Here is a 24,440-nt window from a genome sequence, read left to right as displayed (position 1 = left end):
AAGCAGACTATTAGGTCATATACCAGCCTCCCCTAACCCGGTCACAAACCTAAAGCTCTGCCTTTGCGTTTTAAACCGAAAAGCAGAGTATTGATATTAAAAAAACATATGGCGCGCGTGAAAGAAGTGAAACTTCTTTTGCGGTGTGTATTCTTAATTTTTCATCCTTAAATCAAATTTCTCTTGTAATAGAAAATGTTGTGTATAAGAGAAACGATCTAGCTGCTTTGTCCTTTCTCTCTGTCGACGGTCGTGTAATTCGCGAGACGCTCGTGTCTATTATCTCACTTCCGCTCTTCCTAAATTGTATCTTTTCTCTCTAGCCGTAACGAATCTGTTGCGAGTTAAATGTTACTCTCAACGCGCCTACAGAAGTTTCACTTCCCAAACCTCATCCAAAGTCGAAATTTTTTTTTCAGGGAGCATTTCAAAGATGTGCGCCTATGTCTCTTCGAGGATGCACTGGACTATTTGCTCGAGAATAAATTTAAAATGATTATCGACGTCAAAGGCGTAGATCAAGAGGTAAGTGAATAATTCAAATGCCTCTTCCATCTTTTGGGGGATTCGTATTTTTTATTGCTTATATGGGGGGACGAGCTCACAGCCCACCTGGTGTTAAGTGGTTACTGGAGCCCATAGACATCTACAACGTAAATGCGCCATCCACCTTGAGATATAAGCTCTAAGGTCTCAAGTATAAGATATGCCCCGCTCTTCAAACCGAAACGCATTACTGCTTCACGGCAGAAATAGGCAGGGCGGTGGTACCTACCCGTGCGGACTCACAAGAGCTCCTACCACCAGTAAAAAACCAGTATACATACTTATATACGTTTAAATATGAGGCCGTCAGCGTAAAAGTGGCCTAAGCTTACCATAGTTAGTATGGAGACAATTAGGTTTGAATCTTCATGGATTTGAATTTGAGTAAGTAAAAACACAATACGCCCAAAAATAATGTTTACAAAACTATCTGTTATCTATGGGTGAAACTATGGGTAAGCCGATTTTGTATCAAAATTTATTATATTTTAAATAAATTCGAATATACATCATATAAGCTTGAATATAAAAAAATGTGGGTTAGGCCACTTTTGCACTCATGGCCTCATATATACCTACTTATATAGGTGGAACAATACTGTTCTTCACACAATGTTTGATGACGTCTTCAGCTCTAACACTAGGAGCAGGCTCAGGGACCTCGGTAACCGTACCCGTCGAACTCGACAAAGAGTTCGCCGTGCAACCTAACCCATAAATCAGCTCGCTGAGTTTCTCGCCGGATCTTCTCAGCGGGTCGCGATTCCGATCCGGTAGTAGATTCATTCGCGAAGCAGCTACTCTTGAGCTGTTAGGTCTCCTTCGGAGGCGCTCGGGTAGCTGTTAGCAAATCCCACCCCACCTGGCTTAGCCTTTGCCCGCCCACCTGTCCTGGTGAAACTGGAAAGGCCTCTGGGCCACCAGTAATCCTTCAATAATAAAAAAAAATCAATGTTTGCTAGACGCGGGAATTGAACCCACGACCCTTGGCTCAAAAGCCAGGGTCGCTAACTTTTCATTACGTATCAAATTTTGTAAACCTCATCGTTTTTTTTTACCAAAGGAGACTTGAATCTCTTGTCTAATGGTGTTTACGTGTATGCAACTGTAAGTTTTGCACAGTGACGTCATTACCGAGTTTCTCGACGGATCTTCTCAGTCGGTCACGATTCTGGTCCGGTAGTAGATTCTGCGAAGTTCTTGTTAGGGTCAGTGTTGGTGACTTTTTTATTTATTTATTTTTATTGCTTAGATGGGTGGACGAGCTCACAGCCCACCTGGTGTTAAGTGGTTACTGGAACCCACAGACATCTACAACGTAGATGCGCCACCCACCTTGAGATATAAGTTCTAAGGTCTCAAGTATAGTTACAACGGCTGCCCCACCCTTCAAACCGAAACGCATTACTGCTTCACGGCAGAAATAGGCAGGGTGGTGGTACCCATCCGCGCGGACTCACAAGAGGTCCTACCACCAGTAATTACGCAAATTATAATTTTGCGGGTTTCATTTTTATTACACGATGTTATTCCTTCACCGTGGAAATCAATCGTAAACATTTGTTGAGTACGTATTTCATTAGAAAAATTGGTACCCGCCTGAGATTCGAACACCGGTGCATCGCTCAACACGAATACATCGGACGTCTTATCCGTCAGGCCACGACGACTTCAAAACTCTCTCGGGTCGAGCCCATGAGCTCATCTACCGCGAATAGGTATAAAAATAATATATTGAAGTCTATTACCTTTCTTTTTACATTACCTTTTGACGATGCTTAGAAACAATCGAATGCATTAAAGTCCTAATTGAAATAGTCAATAGCATCGACGATATTCTTTCGGAGAAATATCTCCTAAATTTGGTAGGCCTATTGTAATGTTGTACTTTGGGAGGTGTTAAAGGAAACGCCTTCCTGCGTGTATTCCATGCTTAATAATCATCTTAATCCTACTTTACAATTATGAAGAAGCCTATGTTTCTGGGTGGTCCGCCTTATTAGGGAGACATACGAGATTACACCTATTAACTATGTTATATACTAAATGCTATGCCAATACTATGCTATGCTATGCTATAATATATAAGTATACACACTTCACTATATTTGGCGGCTAAATAAACCAGTTCATTGGTCCTCCTGTAAAATTTGTGTATAGTTAGATAGGAGGTGTCAGAAGTTCATGGACGTAATAGCTTTTTGGTTAACCGAAGACTCCCTCATTTTATTGCATGTCGAGAAAGTATGGTCTAATTTTTTTCTTTCTTTTGCTGTATGATATAATGTCTTGTTCCAGGTGATATCCGGTGTCCTGGACGCGTTCGCCACCCGACCGGCTCTGTACGAGTCCGCAGCCGTGACCTGCTTCAACCCTTACCCGCTGTACCTGGTAAGTTTTGAGGCCGCGCGGGTAGGTACCGCAGCCCTGCCTATTTCTGCCGCGAAGCAGTAATGCGTTTCGGTTTGAAGGGCGGGGCAGTCGTGGTAACTATACTTGAGAACTTAGAACTTATAGCTCAAGGTGGGTGGCGGGATTATTTACGCTGTAGATGTCTATGGACTCTAGTAACCAATTAACACCAGGTGGGCTGTGAGCTCGTCCACACATCTTAGCAATAAAAAAAGCAATAATATATAAAATAACAATTACTCAGTAACAAAAATCAAACATAATCACTACACTGTGTCACATAGGGCACCGGTGATGTCACTGTGACAATAAAAGGGTTAATGAAGCAATGAGAATTGAGAAACTCCCCTATAATAACTTTTTTGAAGTCGGTTAATAATATAATTCCGAAATTTTATTATTCCTTTTTTTTATTACGATTTTTTTTATTAAGTATACTATAAATTGTTTTGCAGATCCGTAAAACCGATCCGAAAATCATTGGAGCTTTAAGCTATCGTCCGTATTGCTTTAGCGCGCAGGATTATGACGCCGAGAATGGACCAACGAATCCTAGGTGAGCTTTTATTTTAATCACAGAACAATTTAGAAAAGCTCTATTGGAAGTTTAAATACTGGACGTCCTGTGGGCTGTAACAGGTGGCTCAAACGCCATTCTGCCTATTTGTGCTGCAAAGAAGTAATGCGTTCTGTTGAGACTTACCATCAGATGGACCGTATGTCCGACTGCCTACAAGAATAATAATAACAATTGGAGTAGCCGTTGTACTGTAAAACTAGCACTTAAAACTCAGGGCGAGTAACCACTTAAAACCACGTGGGCCGTGAGTCTGTCCATCTATAAAAGCAATCAAAACAAAAATAATATATCGCTCAATAATATTACCGAGCCGGCTCTAGCCTGATGCGGCAACCCTAAACCCATCTTCGCTCTGGCTTGATGGGGCAACCCTAAATCCATCTTCGGTCGTCGGTATAAATCGTTTGATAGCCGCACAGTACAATACTTACGATACTTTAGGCTTTTTTTATTTATTGCTTAGATGGGTGGACGAGCTCACAGCCCACCTGGTGTTAAGTGGTTACTGGAACCCATAGACATATAGAACGTAAATACGCCACTCACCTTGAGATATAAGTTCTAAGGTGTCAGTATAGTTACAACGGCTGCCCCACCCTTCAAACCGAAACGCATTACTGCTTCACGGCAGAAATAGGCAAGGCGGTGGTACCTACCCGTGCGGACTCTCAAGAGGTCCTACCACCAGTCATTACGCAAATTATAATTTTGCGGGTTTGATTTTTATTACACGATGTTATTCCTTCACCGTGGAAGTCAATCGTGAACATTTGTTGAGTACGTATTTCATTAGAAACATTTGGTACCCGCCTGCGGGATTCGAACACCGGTGCATCGCTACATACGAATGCACCGGACGTCTTATCCTTTAGGCCACGACGACTTCTTATCCAGTAATGACGGATACGTTGAACGTTGTACGGTGCCTATGTGTGAGCAAAGCATATTTTTTTGTGGTATCCGTTAAAACGGGTACCGTATACACGGAGACCATGTGTGAACGGGCTCTTATATGAGTCGACTATTATCAAAGCCGGCAATGTGACTTTTGGACAATTATTGGTAAATCAGAAAAATGAATTATTGACTTTGTATTCCATTGGCAGTCACAAAACTCTTCTGAACGACATCTTAGATAAACAACAGGTTAAGTATTAACCTTTATTTAATGCAGGTTTTGAACCGTATTCTTTGAAGGAGACGGTTATATTCAAATCAATCTGTATTGACATATCAATAACATTTTTTTGTCCAAATGCACAGATTGCCACCTTTGATAATAGAGGACTCATATCGCAAGGTGGGTGGCGACATTTACGTTGCAGCTGGGCTCCGGTTATCACGTAACATCAGGTTGGCTGTGGGTTTGTCCACCCATGAATGCAAAAAGAAAAAATTGGCCCCAATGAAAACCCGACCTTATCGCCTATACGCTTACGTTCGCAGGTTCCCTGACAGCGTCGTGCACCGGGTCGCGATGCGTGCGTGCGACGCGCTCCACGGGGTCGCGTGGCGGCGGCTCGCCCGCTGGTGCGGGGTCAGCGCCGTGCTCCTGCACAAGGACATTGTCAGCCCGTTAGTGGTTTTTTATTTTTATTTTTTATTGCTTAGATAGGTGGACGAGCTCACAGCCCACCTGGTGTTAAGTGGTTACTGGAGCCATCTACAACGTAAATGCGCCACCCACCTTGAGATGTAAGTTCTAAGGTCTCAAGTATAGTTACAACGGCTGCCCCACCCCTCAAACCGAAACGCATTACTGCTATATGAGAATGAAGAAGATATGAACTTATACCTCAAGGTGGATGGCGCATTTACGTTGTAGATGTCTATGGGCTCCAGTAACCACTTATTACCAGGTGGGCTGTGAGCTCGTCCACCCATGCAATAACTGTGTACTGTGCTTTGAGACGAGATGTGGTTCCTATCTGTCGCAGGAGCGAGGTGGAGTATTGGCGCGGGCTGGGCGTGCGGTGCGTCGGCTGGGCGGTGAACCGGCCCGTCGAGAAGCTGTACTGGCGCGGCGTGCTGAGGGCCGCCTACCTCGCGAGCACGCTGCTCGGCGAACCGGCCGTGAGTATAGACAAACCTTTTCTTTTTGAAGTGAAACCTTTTTAGAATTACCTTAATTCAATGTAAAAACTCTACGTAACTCCTTCACTGTATGCAATTTCTAAGAATAACCTTTAAACCCGGAGTTTTAAGGTCTAATATGGTTTATAGGCACACAACACCGTCACTCAATGTAAAAACTCAAAAATCTTAAAAATATAGGTAGGCAGCGGCTTGTCTGTGCCCATGGCATTGCTGAAGTCCATGGGCGACGGTAACCAATCACCATCAGGTGGGTCGTCAGCGTCTGCTTACAAGGGCAATAAAAAAGAAAATTGTACTTAACCCTTTCATCCACTCATGTCTTCAATTAACCTTCGTGTTCCATCGGTCACACAGGTGGAGAAACAGAGCAAAGATAAGACCAGCTCTGACTGCGCAGCCTCTTCACCCGAACAAATGCTGGACCCGGAACAGACTGAGCAGAACGTATCGTCTGGACGAAATTAATACCAAAAACATAACTTATCCAATCACTAACCCTATTAATAATTTTATTTATAAACGATTTTCTAGATCCATTGCCCCCATTAAATAATAAACCCTATCTTAAACCAATTCCCTATTATTGTTTATAAACCTTGTACTAAACCTTCATTTTAATTTTATTATAATATTTTGAGTTAAATCATTTTGATGATATTAAATCAACTATATTCATTATATAACTTAATATACCAAATATATAATAAAAATTTAGATAAAAGGTGTCTTTGGACACATGTGTGCTAGAAATATTGTTAATGAAAAAAAAATTTATTCGTCACATATGTTTGGTGTTTAATATCAATTTTGATTGAATTAGGATTGGTAACGTACCTTTGAGGTTTGAGACTGAAATCGTTGAGGGTTTGAGGCTGAATGAGATTACAAGGTGCGTTCTTTGAAGTAGCAATTAAGGTACATAATATATATAAATTAAATATGTAATTGCATTCAACATTTCAAGGTGTGATTCTTTGGAACTGTGAGTTTTTATTTTTGGATTTTTTAATATAGTTTTTTACGTAAAATTGCCCTTTAATAATGCATTTGCTATTGCATTTTTTTTATTATATATTGGTTGTCTGTTTTCATAGATGCAATTAATACTACTTATACAGGTTTGTTTGCATGTTTATTATTGTCAATACATTATTTGAGTCGTCTATTATCAAAGGTGGCAATCTGTGCAATTGGACAAAAAAAATTATAATGATATGTCAATACAGATTGATTTGAATATAATCGTCTCCTTCAAAGAATACAGTTCAAAACCTGCATTAAATAAAGGTTAATACTTAACCTGTTATTTATCTAACATGTCGATCAGAAGAGTTTTGTGACTGCCAATGGAATACAAAGTCAATAATTCGTTTTTCTGATTTACCAATAATTGTCCAAAAGTCACATTGCCGGCTTTGATAATAGTCGACTCATTTATGATACATCAAATACTTTATACAAACTACTTGAAATGTCTGAAACAATATGATGACAATAATTTTGATATCCTGACCGGTATCAACAGGAGACAATATAAACGAAATACCACTGATATTTTCCATAGTAGAAAACCGTATGTGAGTTGTTTAAGAAATTCTAGCAAAAAATTCAAAAAACCTTTTTGGAAGTAATATTCCTAAGTTTGAAATTGATTGTTAGTTCGACTCCCTAATGTGTGTGAGTTTATTGTTTGTTTTTAAATTTAACATACTATTTGCTTGATAGAGGCTCATTTTATTCGCTTATTGCGAGTCGTAGGAGCAAAAGGTAGGTAAGTAGTAGTTACGGTTCTTTCTATTATGTATATGATTTGCAAGAGTTGGTTGCCACCATTTTTTGTTGTTGCAGATACAGAACATTAGTTATTATTCGTAGAAAAAAAGTAAACAGTATTAAAATAAAGTACAATTTATTTATTTATTATTATTATTATTATGTTTAAATACATATTTTTTACAATTGAACAAATTAAACAAAAAATTGTGACAATTAATGACAGTGACATTGTTGACATTTGGGTTAAGTTGCATGCAGAAATATTTTTTTAAAAAACGAGTGCTTGATGTGGCGTTGGCTAGTGGCGACATCGATTGAACAATCAATGTATTTTGCTTAACGAAACAATACATATGACTAAACTTTTCAAAATCCTAAAAAAGACAAATCCTCCAAAAGAAAGTATTTTCATGTACTTTATTGTTCTCATAAAATATACAGTACAATTACCTGAAATAACGTACAATACTTTATTATGAAGTACGGGTGGCAACCCTATTGACGCTACGCGACTTAGAGATTCTATTTGATGTCGGTTTTGAAACATCTTTGTTTTTCTTCGTCCCATTTTAATGAAGTATTTCGAAAAGATATATGAAAACATATCAGTAATTCATAATAACAAGAAGAAGGAAAGTTTGTTCAAATTTTGTAAAAAAAATCTGTGAAATGTCAATCAGTAGCTCTTGTCAGTGTCACGAAATGTCAAACGAGTGAAATGAAGGCGTAAATCAAATTTAGAATTGACATTTTTGAAAATTTATTTCATAATTACAAAAAAAAAATGTATTTCCGACTTTACAATGTTACGTCGCCGCGTCGGGTTGAAAGGTCGGGCGGTGGTGTCCCCTACCACCGGTCCGTGAAATTACACAAAACTTTTCTGTGTGTTTAGTGCGAGTTTTTTAACTTCTCGATCGGTAGAGGCGCTATTCCAACTCCATACAAATTTGAGTTCACTTTTACGCTATCGAGAACGTTAAAGAACTTTAACTAAGCACACTGGTTTGATTTTTGTTAATGACATCGTGTTTATTATTCGTTCAAACATTGGAAGTCATTTTTGAACACGTGTTGAGTGCGTATTTCATTATAACAATCGGTATTTACCCGTTTTCGGGATTTCAACGCCGGTAAAGTCATATCGCATAACAAATCTTAAGTCGTCTTAAATTAGATATCTATACTAATATTATAAAGAGGAAAAATTTGTTTGTTTGTTTGTTTCGAATAGGCTCCGAAACTACTGGATCGATTTGAAAAAATCTTTTTCCATTAGAAGCCGACATTGTCCCTGATGAACATAGGCTACTTTTTTTTTTTTATTTTTTTTTTTTTTTGGTTTCATGTGTGTTTTAATGTTTCCGAAGCAAAGCGAGGGCGGGTCGCTAGTTTAACACTAAACCTACTATTGGTACTTTTTTTTCTACCTATTCTAGTAACCTTGAGGGGCTATTCTAGATTCACCGAGCGAGTAGGTGAGCTCACGGGGCTCAAACCTGACGACGTTGCTAACACTAGCCCTAGCAAGAGCAGTGCTTGGCAGAATCTACCACCGGATCGGAAACGCGACCCACTGAGAAGATCGGGCGACAAGCTCAGTGGGCTGTGTTGGTACCGGTCATATTGACCGCTCTGCAATTTACGTAAAATCAGATGTTCATTAGAACGTTATTAACCGTTATCGAAATACTACGACAATTCTTAGAATGTAAATAATAATTCCATAATTGTTATTACCAGAGATATATAGATAGAGCATGTAATATTTTCATCACTGTTTACTGCCAGCTACTTTCTCATTTCCATGGAAAAAAAAAAAAATATTGCGTAGCATTTAATAATAAAAATCCGATAATTTTGCTAAGTACCAGGCAATTTGTGGGGGGCGCGGTAGGGATTTATGTACGAGAAACCTTGGTAGGTTTAGTGTTAACAAACAAACAAAAAAAAAAAAAATGGTTATTTCTAAACAATTTTTTTGACCTCATTTTAAGTATTATAAATATACCAAAAACATGTAGTTTTTTAACGTTTAATTAATTTATTAGATTAGATTATTTTTTTTATAATATAGAATGACAATAATGGTAATTGTTACGAATTTCGTGTTCGCAATGAGTTTGATGATTGTTTAAAAATATATCGAGGGGTGAAAGGCAATTTGATATAAGCGACATTTTTGAAATTTTACAGGAGATCCATTTTAAGTTTAAAATTTGGAAAAAATATCAGAACAAAAAAAAATCTTTTTCAGCTTTTTTTTTTTTTTTTTTTTTTATTGCTTAGATGTGTGGACGAGCTCACAGCCCACCTGGTGTTAAGTGGTTACTGGAGCCCATAGACATCTACAACGTAAATGCGCCACACACCTTGAGATATAGTTCTAAGGTCTCAGTATAGTCACAACGGCTGCCCCACCCTTCAAACCGAAACGCATTACTGCTTCACGGCAGAAATAGGCGGGGCGGTGGTACCTACCCGTGCGGACTCACAAGAGGTCCTACCACCAGTAATTACGCAAATTATAATTTTGCGGGTTTGATTTTTATTGCACGGTGTTATTCCTTCACCGTGGAAGTCAATCGTGAACATTTGTTGAGTACGTATTTCATTAGAAAAATTGGTACCCGCCAGCGAGATTCGAACACCAGTGCATCGCTCGATACGAATGCACCGGACGTCTTATCCTTTAGGCCACGACGACTTAAACGACGGCTATTCGTATGTAGTAAGCATAATTGAAGTTCAATTGAAAACATCGAATCGTTGATGCTAATACCAAAATAAAACGCACCTTTAATTACAATGATAAATAAATAAATAGATAAATAAATATTTACTAACAGTCACGCCACGTTAACTGGTCCCGTGATAAGTTCGTAAAGAACTTGTGTTACAGGTACCAGATAACGGAAATAAATGTAAGATTTTTATTATACACATAGATATATATTTAATATACATCCATAACCTTGGAAAAGTCATTTTATATTTATCATACAAATATCTTGCCTTGGCGGGATTCGAACCCGCGACCTCCTTGTGTAGTGACCATGTCACTTACCACTACACCAGACGGCCGTAAATGTCGCGTGTTAAGGAAATGCCGCCTAAACCAAATAGCATTACACCCCTCGATATATAAAAATGTGTACTGGCTTAAGGACTGAATTTTTCTAGTAAACATTTAAGCTATTGTGCCCTAGCAAGGATCCGTAGGATTTTGTGCTCGACCAAAGCATTATAACTACATGGTATTGACATAGATAATAATGTTGTTATGACCTACGGAACCCAGTGATAATTTTTTTTATTGCCTTTAATTGAAAATAATTAGAACTTTTTAGGTTGAATTGAAATTGTACACGAGTGCTTGCTATAATCACAATCACTGTAAAGAATATAGCTTAATTAATAACACATTTGTAATCTTGTATTTTATTGTTGGATTTTACTCTTGATGAAGCAATAGAAATTGACCACACATCAAATGAGCGGTAATTTTATTATTTATATTATAAACGTCAAATTGTTGCCTCATAGAATAAATCAAATGTCGTGAATATGTATGGCAACCCCGAAAGGGTTACCATGTTTTATTAAAATGTGTACATGATTTTTTACTATCGTCTACTCTATGTGAATGTAGCTTGTTTTTTAATCTGTATTTATTGAAATAAACGTTGATGTTAGAAGTCGTCTTTTGAGGTTTTATTTTTTTCTGGAGGGTAGAAGGATAACCAACTCACTGAATTAAAAAGTGTCCGCTGAAAGTATGGAGAGTAGAGGTAAGGAGAACCGTCTCATTTTGGAGAAGCTTGAAAAAGTGTCCCGTTTTCAGCACTAAATAACAGTTCAAAAATCCTCCAGAATGGCGCTAGCTTAGGCACAAGGTATGATATGAATTGAGCAGTTGTTAACTGATTGAAGTATGCTGAGTTAGAAAATTTAATATATTTAATGACTAGAGTAGTTAGTGACAGTGTAATGTACAAGACCTCACATGGTTACGTAGTCCAAACTAATTTCGTTAATATAACCTAAAATTATTGCTGTAGTAAAATGTGGAAACATCGATTGCATTTTCTTGTCAGCTTTATATAAAGATACTTTTTGTGATTTTGTAGTGCTTACAGTTCTTTCGTCCTTTTTTATTTCTTTATCTTACTCTAATAACTTTCGGCGCCTTTTTTTAAATTTACCCGGTTGCTACTGTAGCGCCACCCTTATTTAGCAGATTTTAACGGACACTTTTTCACACACAGAGACGGTTCTCCTTACCTCTACCCTTCATAACTGAAAGGGAGGCACAGTAGTAAGTGGAACGATTTTAAAAACAGCGCCTTAAGCTATTAAAGTAGCAAAATAAATGAATAAGGAAAGAAATACTTAAGGAACTACAGTAAGTACTATATATATATTTCTTCTGTGCGTGTGTTTGTCACTGAACTCCTCCTAAGCGGCTAGACCGATTTAATATATTAATGTAATGCATGCTGTGATTGCCTATAATTAGAGTTGCAGTTATCAATTGCTCTATACATGTCAATGTTATTTTATGTCTTACTGTAAACCCTGTCGGTAATCCTTAAATAAATAAATAAATAGATAAATAATTTTTTTTTTGTATGCATCCGGTTGGCGCTCTGGATGGTTTAGATTCATAAATCAGCCTGGCAGATGGCGCTGCAGTCGGTATATACCTTTATTTATCTTTATGGAAAACAACGTTTGCCGGGTCAGCTAGTATAGTAATAAAAATATGAAAATAGTTGAGATTTTAAATACTCCATATTTATTTAAGAAAAATTTAATATTTTACGTGACTTGTGTAGTTACAGGAAATATTTTTCCACGCAGCACACTTTATTCTGTTTAAAACTGCTACATTCATATAATTTCCACTTCCTACACTAGCCCTATTTCGGTGATACTTCGAACTATAAAATAAAGGTAGCTGTTTTACAGGTGGACACATTCACCTTGTCCCCTAAACAAGATAGTGCATAATACCTTTAACCTTTCTAAGTTTTAAGTGGAACATCAGCATCTGTACAAGCGTCTACTTCAAGGTCTCTTTGATGGTGAGGTCAAGCAACTTAAGACAGGTTTCAAATCAGATCTATCGTAACTATACTTGAGACCTTAGAACTTATATCTCAAGGTGGGTGGTGCATTTACGTTGTAGATGTCTATGTGCCCCAGTAACCACATAACACCAGGTGGGCTGTGAGCACGTCCAACAATCTAAGCAATTAAAATTAAAAAAATACCGCGTGATCGTCTAATTTTAATTAGGAATTATAATTGCACCCACCCGCGCAGACTCATAACAAACTACTGTTTTTTTCCCTACTTATTCTTTTTTTTTTTATTGCCCCTCAAGGCACACGAGCATACGACCCACCTGATGGTGACTGGTTACCGTTGCCCATGGACTTCAGTAATGCCAGGGGCAGAGCCAAGCCGCTGCCTACCGCTCGAAGCCGCTGCCTACCGAATGTCAATGCCCTGTCGAGAGTGACGCCTAAGTACTCAGCCTTTGTAGCCCACGGTATGGACTGGCCAAATACTTTTATGGCGGGAATGTAGTTACTGCGCCTAATTAGTGACGAGAAATTAGCAGTAGTGTCGGGAAAACTGGTATAAATCGTTTGATAGCCACTCAGTACAATACTTACAATACTTTAGGGCTTCCTAGTTCTTACAAATAATACTATTCATTACCTACAGAATTTCTCGCCAGTTCTTCTCAGTGGGTCTCGATTCTGATCTGGTGGTAGATTCTGCGAAGCACTGCTCTTGCTAGGGCTAGTGTAAGCAAATTGTCTCAGGTTGAGCCGCTGAGCTCACCTAGCCGTCTGCGCGTAGCTGGAATAAACCCTTAGACTACCAGCCAATAGGTAGGGAGAAAAACTATTATGAAGTTCTTGGCTGAGCCTTTGCTCGCCCACCTGTCCTGGTGAAACTAGAAAGGCCTCCGGGCCAACAGTAATCCTTCAATCATAAAAAAAAAACTATGACGTGAGCCTTTGCCTGCGTGAACGCAAAAAAAAACATTGCTGTCTTTGTCTAAGAATTGATTAGTTTTTTTTTTTCTAGGTTCCTTTACTGTGGTTTCTATGGAGGGTAGAGGTAAAAAATAATTTCAAATAGGGGACCTCGCTGATTAATATGGCGCTAAGGTAGCAAGTGATGTGACCTGTGTGCTCAGTGCGAGTTTTTAACGTTCTCGATAGCGTAAAAGTTAGCTAATATTTGTATGGAATGAGATTGTTTGCGTACGTTTGACGCTAGGGGCGCTGTTCCAACTGCATACAAAATTGGGTTAACTTTTACGCTATCGAGAACGTTAAGAAACTCGCACTAAGCACACTGTTAACAGTTGTGAACGGAGTCGTCCGATGGTAGATTCTGCAAAGTACTACATACTCTTGCTAGGGCTAATGTTAGCACACTCTCACTTACGAGCCCGTGAGTAGCTGGAATAGCCCCATACGCTACCAGCAAATAGGTTGGAGAAATAGTGAACGGATTGAAATGAGCACAGATGAAAAATTTAAGAAAATAACTTTTGGCGCTAAATTTTAAATTAGAGCACTTGTTACAGCGGCGGCACTAATATTGGCTTGCTTTGAAACTTTGAGTATGCTCTTTACATCCATCTCTCATAGCCGGTCCACGATCCTATTCCACTATCTTTCCCGGGTTCTGTCATAAACGAATGAGCTGGAGTGTCGTTAGATTGGCCTCCAAACCATTTTCGGTCCTGGCCTTTACATTTTTCGGCCGCCAAGCCCAATATGCGCCACGCACCCCCGTAGACTCAGGAACCTCGTAGGAGGCTTAGATCGGACCCGAAACAACAATCTTTTTTATGGCCATATGAGTCGACTATTATCAAAGCCGGCAATCTGACTTTTGGACAATGATTGGTAAATCAGAAAAACGAATTATTGACTTTGTATTCCATTGGCAGTCACAAAACTCTTCGGAACGTCATCTTAGATAAATAACAGATTAACTATTAACCTTTATTTAATGCAGGTTTTGAACCGTATTCTTTGAAGGAGACGATTATATTCAAATCAATCTGTATTGACATATCAATAAAATTTTTTTGTCCAAATGCACAGATTGCCACCTTTGATAATAGACGACTCATATATTAATATGACGTGATTTTCGGATCAATTGCAACTACTAATTTCTTGATACAAATGAGTAATTAACAGCATTGTTCCTAATAAGTGATGGCAATTCATAGATTTCAGTAACTATTGTTGTGCGTCGATATAAAAAAAAAGGATTTCAGAATTCCTCTTAAAATGGGAAAGCAATAACAAAACGCAAATTTAGTTAGCATTCCATACACACATTTAATTTAAATTGCACAACGATCCAAATATTCTTTCTCTTTTCTACACCAAAGTTTTAATATCAACATCCTTCTCACGCACAAAACCAGGTTCTAAAAATCTACTCTGCCTTTGAATTTTGACTAGTGGCGACCAACCTGAATTCGCTAAAAGCGATTCGAACGATAAATGTAGATTTTTTGGGCCGTAAAATCAATAATTACCACAAAAAGGCAGCGTCAAAATAAAAGTGAAGTATATGTTCAGTTATTCCATAACGCAGACGTAACCAGCTCTGTCAGATAATGCTTAACTAATAACATTATAAAGTATTAACACAAGCCTGTCATGCGAATCTTATGTAACCATATTTTGTTCGTGAAATAACTGCATCGTACGCTGATTGGTGTCGTCTACCTTTTCGTTAAGGTAAGGGGTGTGGTTTTTATCAATATTAATGAGATTATGTTTTAATTTCGTTCATAACCTTGACACTGCATTGTAGGCGTGTTAGTGATGTCCGGCTGCAGTAAAATTTAACATAAACTGCTTCTAAATGTTAATGAAGACTAACCAGATCTAACCAGCTGTTTTCTAAACCCAATAATTTGTTGTATTAATTAATACGTTTTTACATTATTAATAAAATGCTGCTAAGTTTTCAAAATGTCAAAAATAGGAATGTGTATTTAATTGTGTTTCTATTCTTTTTTTAAATTTTGACGACTATCTCGAAATTTTGAAATGACAGAACAAAATTCCTATTATGGAACATAAAATCTTATGATCTTTAATTTAGATAATGGTTTTCCTTATACTTAAATACTTGACTGAAAATATTATTTTTTCCCTAACAAATTAAATATCCTTACGTCATTACGAATCTCTCGCAAATTGAAACTTTGAAAAATTTATGTATTTTAAATTTTTACTATGAAAATGTAAACAGTTGGAATTTGTGATGTATCTATCAGTGCTGTTGCAAGTTTCATGATCATGGGTAGACTAAAAAGGGAGGGGTGCTGTTAGGTGCAGACGACAAATTTGTCTACCCTCCTTCTTGCATTTCAAACTACCGCAAAAATTTCAACCAGACTGATGACTATTAAAGTATCTAGCTAACAGATTTAGATTTAAGTTCATTAGTCATAAATATTGATGATTCAGTGAATGAATGTACTAAAAAATTTTACTTGAGTATAGGGCAAAATCAAACTGCACTGTATTCCTCTACCTCTGCCGCATGATGCTTGCAACGACTCTGTAATGCCAATATTTTGTTACAATACAAAAGCAATGACCACTTAGAATTTCTAATTCATACAGTATTATTACATCACATCTATGCAGATTGCTTATATTTCTTCAATAGGGTTCGTATGAGATTGATTTGTTTACTTATAAAATTCATGATAAGATAAATTTGAAATGTAAATACTTATCATACATATTACTATGTACTATGCTAAATATATTAGATCCATTGATATTTTTACATATCACAGTTTTCTTCTACCTAGATAAATGTAAGGGGGGTACTGTGAGTTTTGTAATGTACCATTCTGTCGGAAATCACTGATGAAAACATAATGTAAAATATATTAAGTAAATACATCTGGGTCCCTACAAGATGTTACATTTTACCAGTATATTTCAATTTTATCAGATAGAACAGTGGTCGCCGACCATTGCCTCATGAGCCGCATGTGGTTGTGACTCCTCTGCCAAGGCCCTTCCGCGATGTATTTAGTTCAGGCACGGAATATCAATTATTATCTTACCTAGTAAGAGAGAAGTAAACAGTTTAAAAACACAAGGCTATAAAAATATACATTAAAAAATGTCTCTTTGAATAAATTTCAATACTGTGTTATCTATATTTAGCTCTTTTGGTTGACAAGGCTACCGTCTATTGGTATAGAAAAATACTGCTCTAAAATTAAATGGTTTGTCAGAGAAAATCCAATGGACACCACTAATTTATTTGTTTATTTATTACACACATTATTTCATTTGTATACAGTTTTTTAAAGCCCTTGAAGGCAGGTGATCATACAGCCCATCTGATGGTGATTGGTTATCGTCGCCCATGGACTTCAGCAATGCCAGGGGTAGAGCCAAGCTGCCGCTAACCATAGAGTTAGAATTAATGGACTTAATGCTATTCTGGTGGTTTTTGTATCAGCCAACAAAAGGTAATGCAGAGGAAGTAATGGAAATAAAGGAATAAGTGCATTGAAACATAGATTAACATGTAAATATATACACATTCCAATGAAGCCAATTTAAACAGGTCTGAAACATAAATATACACAAAATTGCACACAAACTTATTTAAAATTAAGTGTGTATAATAATATATTATATTATGCAATATTCAAAAGAATATACCAACATAAACTTAACAAAAACAAATTCTGCTTAATAAAAAACAATTTAAGTTATTTCCAATAATGATAGCTAATTATATAATAACATTTGCTGAACCGTTTACTTGAAAACACACTTCTCAGTAATGTTCCTGATTTCGATAAAACATAAATAGAACTGTCCATTGGTCGATTACAGGACTAATTAAGGGAAATCAATTATTATATTTAAATAATGATGACTTTGCATGGTTTTTATGCCCACTGTGTAAATAAAATACAGGCTTGTAAAATGAATGTTAACGTTTATTCTAGTTTTATTATAATTCAATTACAATTTGCCATGCACGGGGCTAAAAGGCAAGAAAGGTAGAGAGGTTTGCCATAGGCAAATCTTAAAATTAGCTATTTTGGTTAGGACTTAGGTGTTACCATTACAATTTTACAATAAAATTCGAATGTTCATATTATTTTGATTGAACAATAGCCATGTATCAAAATGTGGACATTAGAATTTTATAAATTTATATAAATTTCATAAACTCCCCCTTGTTCGAAAGCTAAAAAAACATGGCTTTACATAATGTATGACCGCATTTTTTTAAATACTGCCCTATTGGACCTCTTTGTAGAAATATATAAATATTTTATATACAATAAAGGATGTTTTAGATCTAAAAATATTGGAAAAGTTTTTTTGTCATATTTAATGTATATTTTGCAAGTAATCGTCACTTATGAAATATGTCAACAATGTTACCTATGTAGGTACTAATAGTTTACATCATGTTTACATATCCGGAAATTAATAGAATCAATATTTTAAAGGACATGGGTCACTCTCCACACATTGCACGACCCAGAAAACGAAGTTCAAGGACAGTAATGAAATTAAGTTTAAATAACAGACTATATATCCCTTTTATTATAAACAAATTAAAATCAATACTGTTCATGAGGATACAAAGATATTTAAAAAATAAGATAAGAATTTAAGGTTATATCATAATACGATTTTGCTGTCAATACACTCGACACTTTAACATCATCATCAGCTCAAATATTACTTATTTAAATTACTACACTTTATATTAGTATATCGCAACGAAACACTTAATAATATCCACAATGCGAACGAGTGCGAAAACGAGTGATCAAAATATGTAAAACGTCAATAAACATCAAACAAGCGTAGTTTTTTTTTTTGCTTAAGATCAATAATTATTCATCCATGTAATAAATATTCTACGGATTTAAAAGTATAAAAATATATTTTTGTTTAGATTTGTTATTTTATATTAATTTTAAAATCTATTAATGAAATAGTTTAATATATTTTGCTGTTTTTTTGCAATATTATGTTTTTTTTAAGAAGCTTTAATGTGAATTGTTTAAAATATAAATATATGTTACCTATGGCAACTCCTTCAAAATGTAGCTTAGTCATGCATTTTTTTTATTAATGATTTTAATTATCCCACCATTAAAATGCCCTTAAATATAACAAGCACTTATGTAAAAATGAAATGTTTTTTTCTATAGACATTTCATTAATGTCCTTGAGAGCACGAGTAGCTGGGCCGAAAATGGCCCATGTCCTAACATGGTTGAGATCTGTAAACATTTGTCAGTAAAAAATGTCAGGAAACGTAATGATTTATTTATTATCTATTCTCCGTTTTCCAGGGTAAGTACGTTCAATAAGCGAAAATGCTACGACGCTGCTCGAAGCACATCCAGACGCTGTACCGGCGTCAGGGCCAGTCCATCCGCTTCAAGTCAACAACTCAAACGCCCAAAATACTTGCACCCTTACACGCAACCAAACTGAACCAACCGAGAGCTCTGGTCGCCCACAATCAAGTAGCATCCATCCACTTCACGAATCCCCTGCTTGTAGAGCAAGATGTGACCACTCCAAGTTTCCCGGACTCCGTTTCTGAAGGTGACGTCAAATTAGATAAGAAAGTGGGAGACAGCGTAGCCGCCGATGAAGTGGTCCTGGAAATCGAGACGGACAAAACCGCCATTCCGGTCATGGCGCCCGGCCATGGTGTCATCAAGGAGTTGTACGTCAAAGACGGAGAAACCGTTAAAGCTGGACAAAAGCTGTTTAGGTTAGAGATCACAGGGGAAGCACCTAAAAAGGCTGCAGCTACTGAGGCTCCGAAGGTTGATACACCACCGCCGCCGCCGCCGCCTCCTCAAGCTGCCGCTCCGCCTCCGCCCCCACCTCCCGCCGCGGCAGCTCCTCCCTCACCACCCCCACCTACCCCTAAAGCCGCTCCGCCTCCGCCCGCTGCTCCCATCTCCTCAATACCAGTCGCCGCCATCCGTCACGCTCAGGCGATCGAGACAGCAACTGTTAAAGTTCCTCCACAGGACTACAGCAAAGAGATCGCCGGCACGCGCACCGAGCAACGGGTCAAGATGAACAGGATGAGGCAACGCATCGCTCAGCGTTTGAAGGACGCTCAGAACACGAACGCCATGTTGACGACATTCAACGAGATCGACATGTCCCACATCATGGCATTCCGTAAGAAGCACCTCGACACCTTCACTAAGAAGCACAGCATCAAACTCGGTCTGATGTCACCTTTCGTGAAGGCGGCCGCCAACGCCCTGATGGACCAGCCCGTGGTGAACGCTGTTATCGAAGAAAACGAGATAATTTATAGGGACTACGTAGATATTTCGGTAGCGGTCGCCACACCGAAAGGTCTCGTCGTGCCGGTCATCAGAAACGTTCAGAACATGACTTATGCTGATATCGAGCTCACCATAGCTGGGCTAGCGGAAAAAGCGAGAACCGGTAAGCTCACGATCGAAGAAATGGACGGCGGAACGTTCACCATCAGCAATGGCGGCGTTTTCGGGTCTCTGATGGGAACGCCAATCATCAATCCGCCTCAATCTGCTATACTGGGTATGCACGGCATCTTCGAGCGGCCCATCGCTCTGAACGGCCAAGTCGTGATCAGGCCCATGATGTATATTGCCCTAACTTACGACCACAGGCTGATAGACGGCCGCGAAGCTGTACTCTTCCTCAGAAAGATCAAGGAAGGCGTCGAAGATCCCGCCACTATCGTCGCTGGCTTGTAAAATCTAAGACAAACACCATCCGACCATAACAAAAGACGATAATAGAATAACAGTTACCAGCCGAAGGATGTTTAATTTAATCATGTAAATGTTACGAATATCGTCACTTTCGAGGTAGCCGCCGCGCGGGGTGCACGTCTTTTTTCTCATATTTCTTTGTTTTTAGTTCTTTTTTTTTTGTTTTTTCGTTGTAACTATTTATTGAACGCGCACGCTTCGAACTTCGGTTACGTTTTATTTGTATTATTTATCGTGATTTTTAGTAATAATTAATAAGAGATGTACAATTTAAAAGAAATACCGACGACCTCAGAGTGTTGTTTTATTATAATTTATTTTCTTTTCGTTTTGAATGTTACACCGTCGAATTGCTGTATTAGGCTCGTATGCTTGTGCATACGAACAATAAAGAAGTTACTTAAAAAAATTGGTATTAATTATAGTAAACCTACCCTTGATGCCTTTGATACCGACATCTCGTTTTTACCATCGCACCGCCCGCCACCGGAGTAGAGTTACTAATTGGAGCCACTGCGGTCATCCACAGTGCGTTTCCAGATGTCTTTTTTGCCACGTACCATCCGGCTATGGAATGAGCTCCCCTCCACGGTGTTTCCCGAGCACCATGTCTTTCTTCAAACGAGGCTTGTGACAGTATTAAGCGGTAGGCGGCATCTAGGCTTTTTTTGGAGTTTACTCCTTTAGAATCGATTTACATATATAGGCCCGGGGTATGAAAATTATGGGGACCAAAATCGTACTAGCATGTCACACGAAATGCGTTATGCGCATGTCACACGAAATGCGCGCCGGGCTGCTGCGCCGGCAGTCCGCCACAAAGCCTCGTACTGATCGCGCGTTTCTCTCATTATTGTATTTTCATATATTTGTTAGTCGTTTGTTTTGTGTCTCGTTAATTTGTTAATAATCTGTAGTGTATCGTGTTGTCGTAATATAGAACTATTTCTCGTATTGTTTCGTTTAATTTTTTATATCCAGTAAACTCCAGTCGTGCGTCGGAGCGGACACACACACTTTTTTTTGTTTTTGTTTTTTATTGCCCTTGGAGGCAGACGAGCATACGGCCCACCTGATGGTGAGTGGTTACCGTTGCCCATGGACTTCAGCAATGCCAGGGGCAGAGCCAAGCCGCTGCCTACCGCTTAATACTCTCCACGAGCCTCGTTTGAAGAAGGACATGTCATAGCGCTCGGGAAACACCGTAGAGGGGAGCTCATTCCATAGCCGGATGGTACGTGGCAAAAAAGATCTCTGGAAACGCACTGTGGATGACCGCAGTGGCTCCAGGTAGAACGGATGAACTCTACTCCGGTGGCGGGCGGTGCGATGCGTAAAAACGAGATGCCGGTATCATCTCGAACAATTTCTCAGAGCACTTCCCGTGGAACATACGGTACAAAATACAGAGGGAACCGAAGTCCCTCCGCAGACCCTCCGCCCCTGGCATTGCTGAAGTCCATGGGCGACGGTAACCACTCACCATCAGGTGGGCCGTATGCTCGTCTGCCTACAAGGGCAATAAAAAAAAACCCTCTTAATTAAAAACTACTTATCAGAATCGCGTTTCGAGTTTCTAGAAAACTGTAATCTATTCGGAATGTCTGGAATAATAATATAACGACAGTGAAAAACGCGAAACTAAACCTTCATGAAAGCAGTTTTAAGTATGTCTGCGACTCTCGAAAACTGGAGAGAATCTAACCTCTATTTAGAATGTTGTGGAATTAATACTCTTTAGTGAGTATTGCAATCTTATTGCTTTTTTGGCGCGAAGAGCCTTGAATGGTGCGTTACGATTGTTGAATTTTGGACCTTATATTTCAAGGTCGGCAGTGGTATTTACGTTGCGATGTCAATGAACTTTCATAATCACTTGACTCTAGGCATTTTTTTCCACCTATTAGCTGGTAGACTAAGGGGCTATTCCAACTACGCGCAGACGGGTAGGTGAGCTCAGGGAATCCATTTGAGAGAATTTGCTAACACCGGCCCTAGCAAGAGCAGTGCTTCACAGAATCTTCCGCCGGATCGGAACCGCTGAGAAGATCCGGCGAGAAACTCAGTGAGCTGATCTTACGATGCCACGTTCCCAGTGACTATTTAGTAAAATCTTCAATTATAAAATCTACGAAAAATGAGCACTAAAATGAAATTGAATAAAATAAGTATGTATTATAATATAAAGTAAATATATGTATTGTATTGTATGTATGTATATGTATTGTTTTGTATGCTGTAATATGTTTATATTATTATATCTAATGTTTACTGTATGCACTAGGTTTGTGTTCCTATATCTTCTTTCCTTCTGCGGGCCTGGTGGAAGAGATTTCAATTTGAAATAAGTAGTGCCCTTGTACTCTGTATCCTTATTGTCGTGTATCTTCTTTATGGTGGTAGGACCTATTGTGAGTCCGCGCGGGTAGGTACCACCGCCCTGCCTATTTCTGCCGTGAAGCAGTAATGCGTTTCGGTTTGAAGGGTGGGGCAGCCGTTGTAACTATACTGAGATCTTTAGAACTTATATCTCAAGGTGGGTGGCGCATTTACGTTGTAGATGTCCATGGGCTCCAGTAACCACTTAACACCAAGTGGGCTGTGAGCTCGTCCATCCATCTAAGCAATAAAAAAAAAAACCGGCTGTGTGTACAAAATATATTAAATACATAAATAAGATGAGATAAAATAAGGATCTCAGTAAAATGGTGGGAATTCACCAGACGATTCGAGAGACAACAAGTTTTGTGTGAAGTTGAATGTCTTGTGTGTCATCTCAGTTGTACCTGTCACCTGTTAATTAACGTATCGAGAGATGAAAGGCAATTTGGCATAAGCAACATTTTTCAACTTTACATGAGAGCCAATTAAAGTATAAAACTGTAAAAAAAATAAAACTAAACTTTAATTGAAGTTAAATTATAAATATCGAACAGTTGATGTCAATGGGTGAATATTTGCAAATGAACATATTAGACAATTTTAAAGAATGAAAAAATTGTACTTCCAAAACTGTTCTTTAGATATTTAAAGCAAAGCCGATAGTAGCATACACATACACAAAAATGCGTGAGACCAAAAAATAAGCCTTTATATACCTACTTCACGTATGTTAGTTTCCCTGCGAGATCAAATCAGAAATGAGGAGATTCGCAGGAAAACCATGGTAACCGACATAGCCCAAAGGATTGCGGCACTGAAGTGGCAGTGGGCAGGATACTTTGCTCGCGGAACGGATGGCCGTTGGGGTCAGAAGGTTCTTGAGTGGCGACCGCGTACTGGAAGACGTAGCGTGGGTAGGCCTCCCACATTTTTTTTTCCTACCTAAGCTGGTAGCCTAGAGAGGCTATTCCAGCGGAACCTTAACTAGTAGGTGAGCTCACGGGGCTCAAACCTGACGACGATGCTATCACGAACCCTAGGAAGAGTCGTGCTTCGCAGAATAAAGGATTAAATGAAGAACTTTGATGTATAGGACAGGATGGCATGTTTAACAACGAATTGGTTTGGTTAATTTGATTTTGAAGCTATTGCATAGCTTCTATCGCGAACCTTGAGCGCGGCGACTGAATCAAGAAATTCCGTAACGAAAATAACCTGACACCCCCACTACGCCTACTATGTAGCTCGCGTTCAACACATTCACACGTTGCGCTTGTGTAGTGTTTGTGAATAAGCGCGCCCCGTGACGTCGCACTGCCGCATGCACATCATGAAAAGTCTGCCCAGCTCTCCATCGCGCGGTCTCGGTTATGAGTGTGAAGGGGACAGTTAATGTTTTGCTTTTGTTATTGTTAATAAATATGGCGTGGTCTTATTTTATTGTTGTTTTAATATTAAAGTATTATTGTCGACTTATAATTATATAAGTTGATAAAAAATGCTATGCAATAGCTTTACCGCGGCAGTGTCCGAGTGCCACACGTGTTTTTTTTGTCACGAAAAGACACAAGTTTTATATAAATGTAAAAACCATTCATAAAGGATCTCTTTAGGAAAACACGCTTAAGCATATCCTAAAAATTATCTCTCAATTAGTTTTTATATAAATCCCCTTTACCTGTAAATTCTCTTCATCCTTCTTTTTTGGCAGTCATCTGTCATTCTTCCTTTTCTTTTTCGACTTCCTCCAAATAGGCCTTTTTAGTCGCCGCAATTTTTTTAAGTTCGTCG

At 38.5% G+C, this 24,440-nt stretch overlaps 2 protein-coding genes and 1 long non-coding RNA gene across 5 annotated transcripts in view; 2 read left to right on the top strand and 1 right to left on the bottom strand.

Moving 5' to 3' along the window:
- The window catches only part of LOC101745184 (glycerophosphodiester phosphodiesterase 1), a 19,675-nt gene extending 8,561 nt beyond the window's left edge, over positions 1 to 11,114 (top strand). Inside the window, exons 4-9 of the mRNA XM_012690642.4 lie at positions 420 to 525; positions 2,845 to 2,937; positions 3,414 to 3,514; positions 4,985 to 5,113; positions 5,476 to 5,611; positions 5,990 to 11,114. Of these exons, the coding sequence (XP_012546096.2) occupies positions 420 to 525; positions 2,845 to 2,937; positions 3,414 to 3,514; positions 4,985 to 5,113; positions 5,476 to 5,611; positions 5,990 to 6,100 (676 nt within the window). The 3' untranslated portion in view covers positions 6,101 to 11,114. The remainder of the gene's footprint in view (positions 1 to 419; positions 526 to 2,844; positions 2,938 to 3,413; positions 3,515 to 4,984; positions 5,114 to 5,475; positions 5,612 to 5,989) is intronic.
- Positions 7,779 to 20,561, top strand: LOC101736268 (dihydrolipoyllysine-residue succinyltransferase component of 2-oxoglutarate dehydrogenase complex, mitochondrial). Of its 3 annotated transcripts, XM_062675859.1 has the most exons (3): positions 7,779 to 11,202; positions 11,718 to 11,816; positions 18,828 to 20,561. In XM_062675859.1, the coding sequence occupies exon 3, from the start codon at positions 18,852 to 18,854 to the stop codon at positions 20,247 to 20,249; it is 1,398 nt and encodes a 465-aa protein (XP_062531843.1). In that variant the 5' UTR covers positions 7,779 to 11,202; positions 11,718 to 11,816; positions 18,828 to 18,851; the 3' UTR covers positions 20,250 to 20,561. The 3 variants fall into 3 exon arrangements, with proteins under 3 accessions (XP_062531843.1, XP_037876024.1, XP_037876025.1); XM_038020096.2 differs by lacking the exons at positions 7,779 to 11,202; positions 11,718 to 11,816 and adding an exon at positions 14,784 to 15,022; XM_038020097.2 differs by lacking the exons at positions 7,779 to 11,202; positions 11,718 to 11,816 and adding an exon at positions 14,801 to 15,201.
- On the bottom strand, positions 16,352 to 24,440 carry LOC110385243 (uncharacterized). The gene is made up of 2 exons (XR_002430542.3): positions 24,328 to 24,440; positions 16,352 to 16,553 (listed from the first exon to the last, which is right to left on the bottom strand). It is a non-coding gene; the product is annotated as an uncharacterized LOC110385243 (long non-coding RNA).

The sequence above is a fragment of the Bombyx mori genome, chromosome 24 (genome assembly GCF_030269925.1).
Source record: "Bombyx mori chromosome 24, ASM3026992v2".
Lineage (NCBI taxonomy): Eukaryota > Metazoa > Arthropoda > Insecta > Lepidoptera > Bombycidae > Bombyx > Bombyx mori.
Note: the sequence above shows the minus strand (reverse complement) of the source record. Positions and strands in the feature narration are given on the sequence as shown.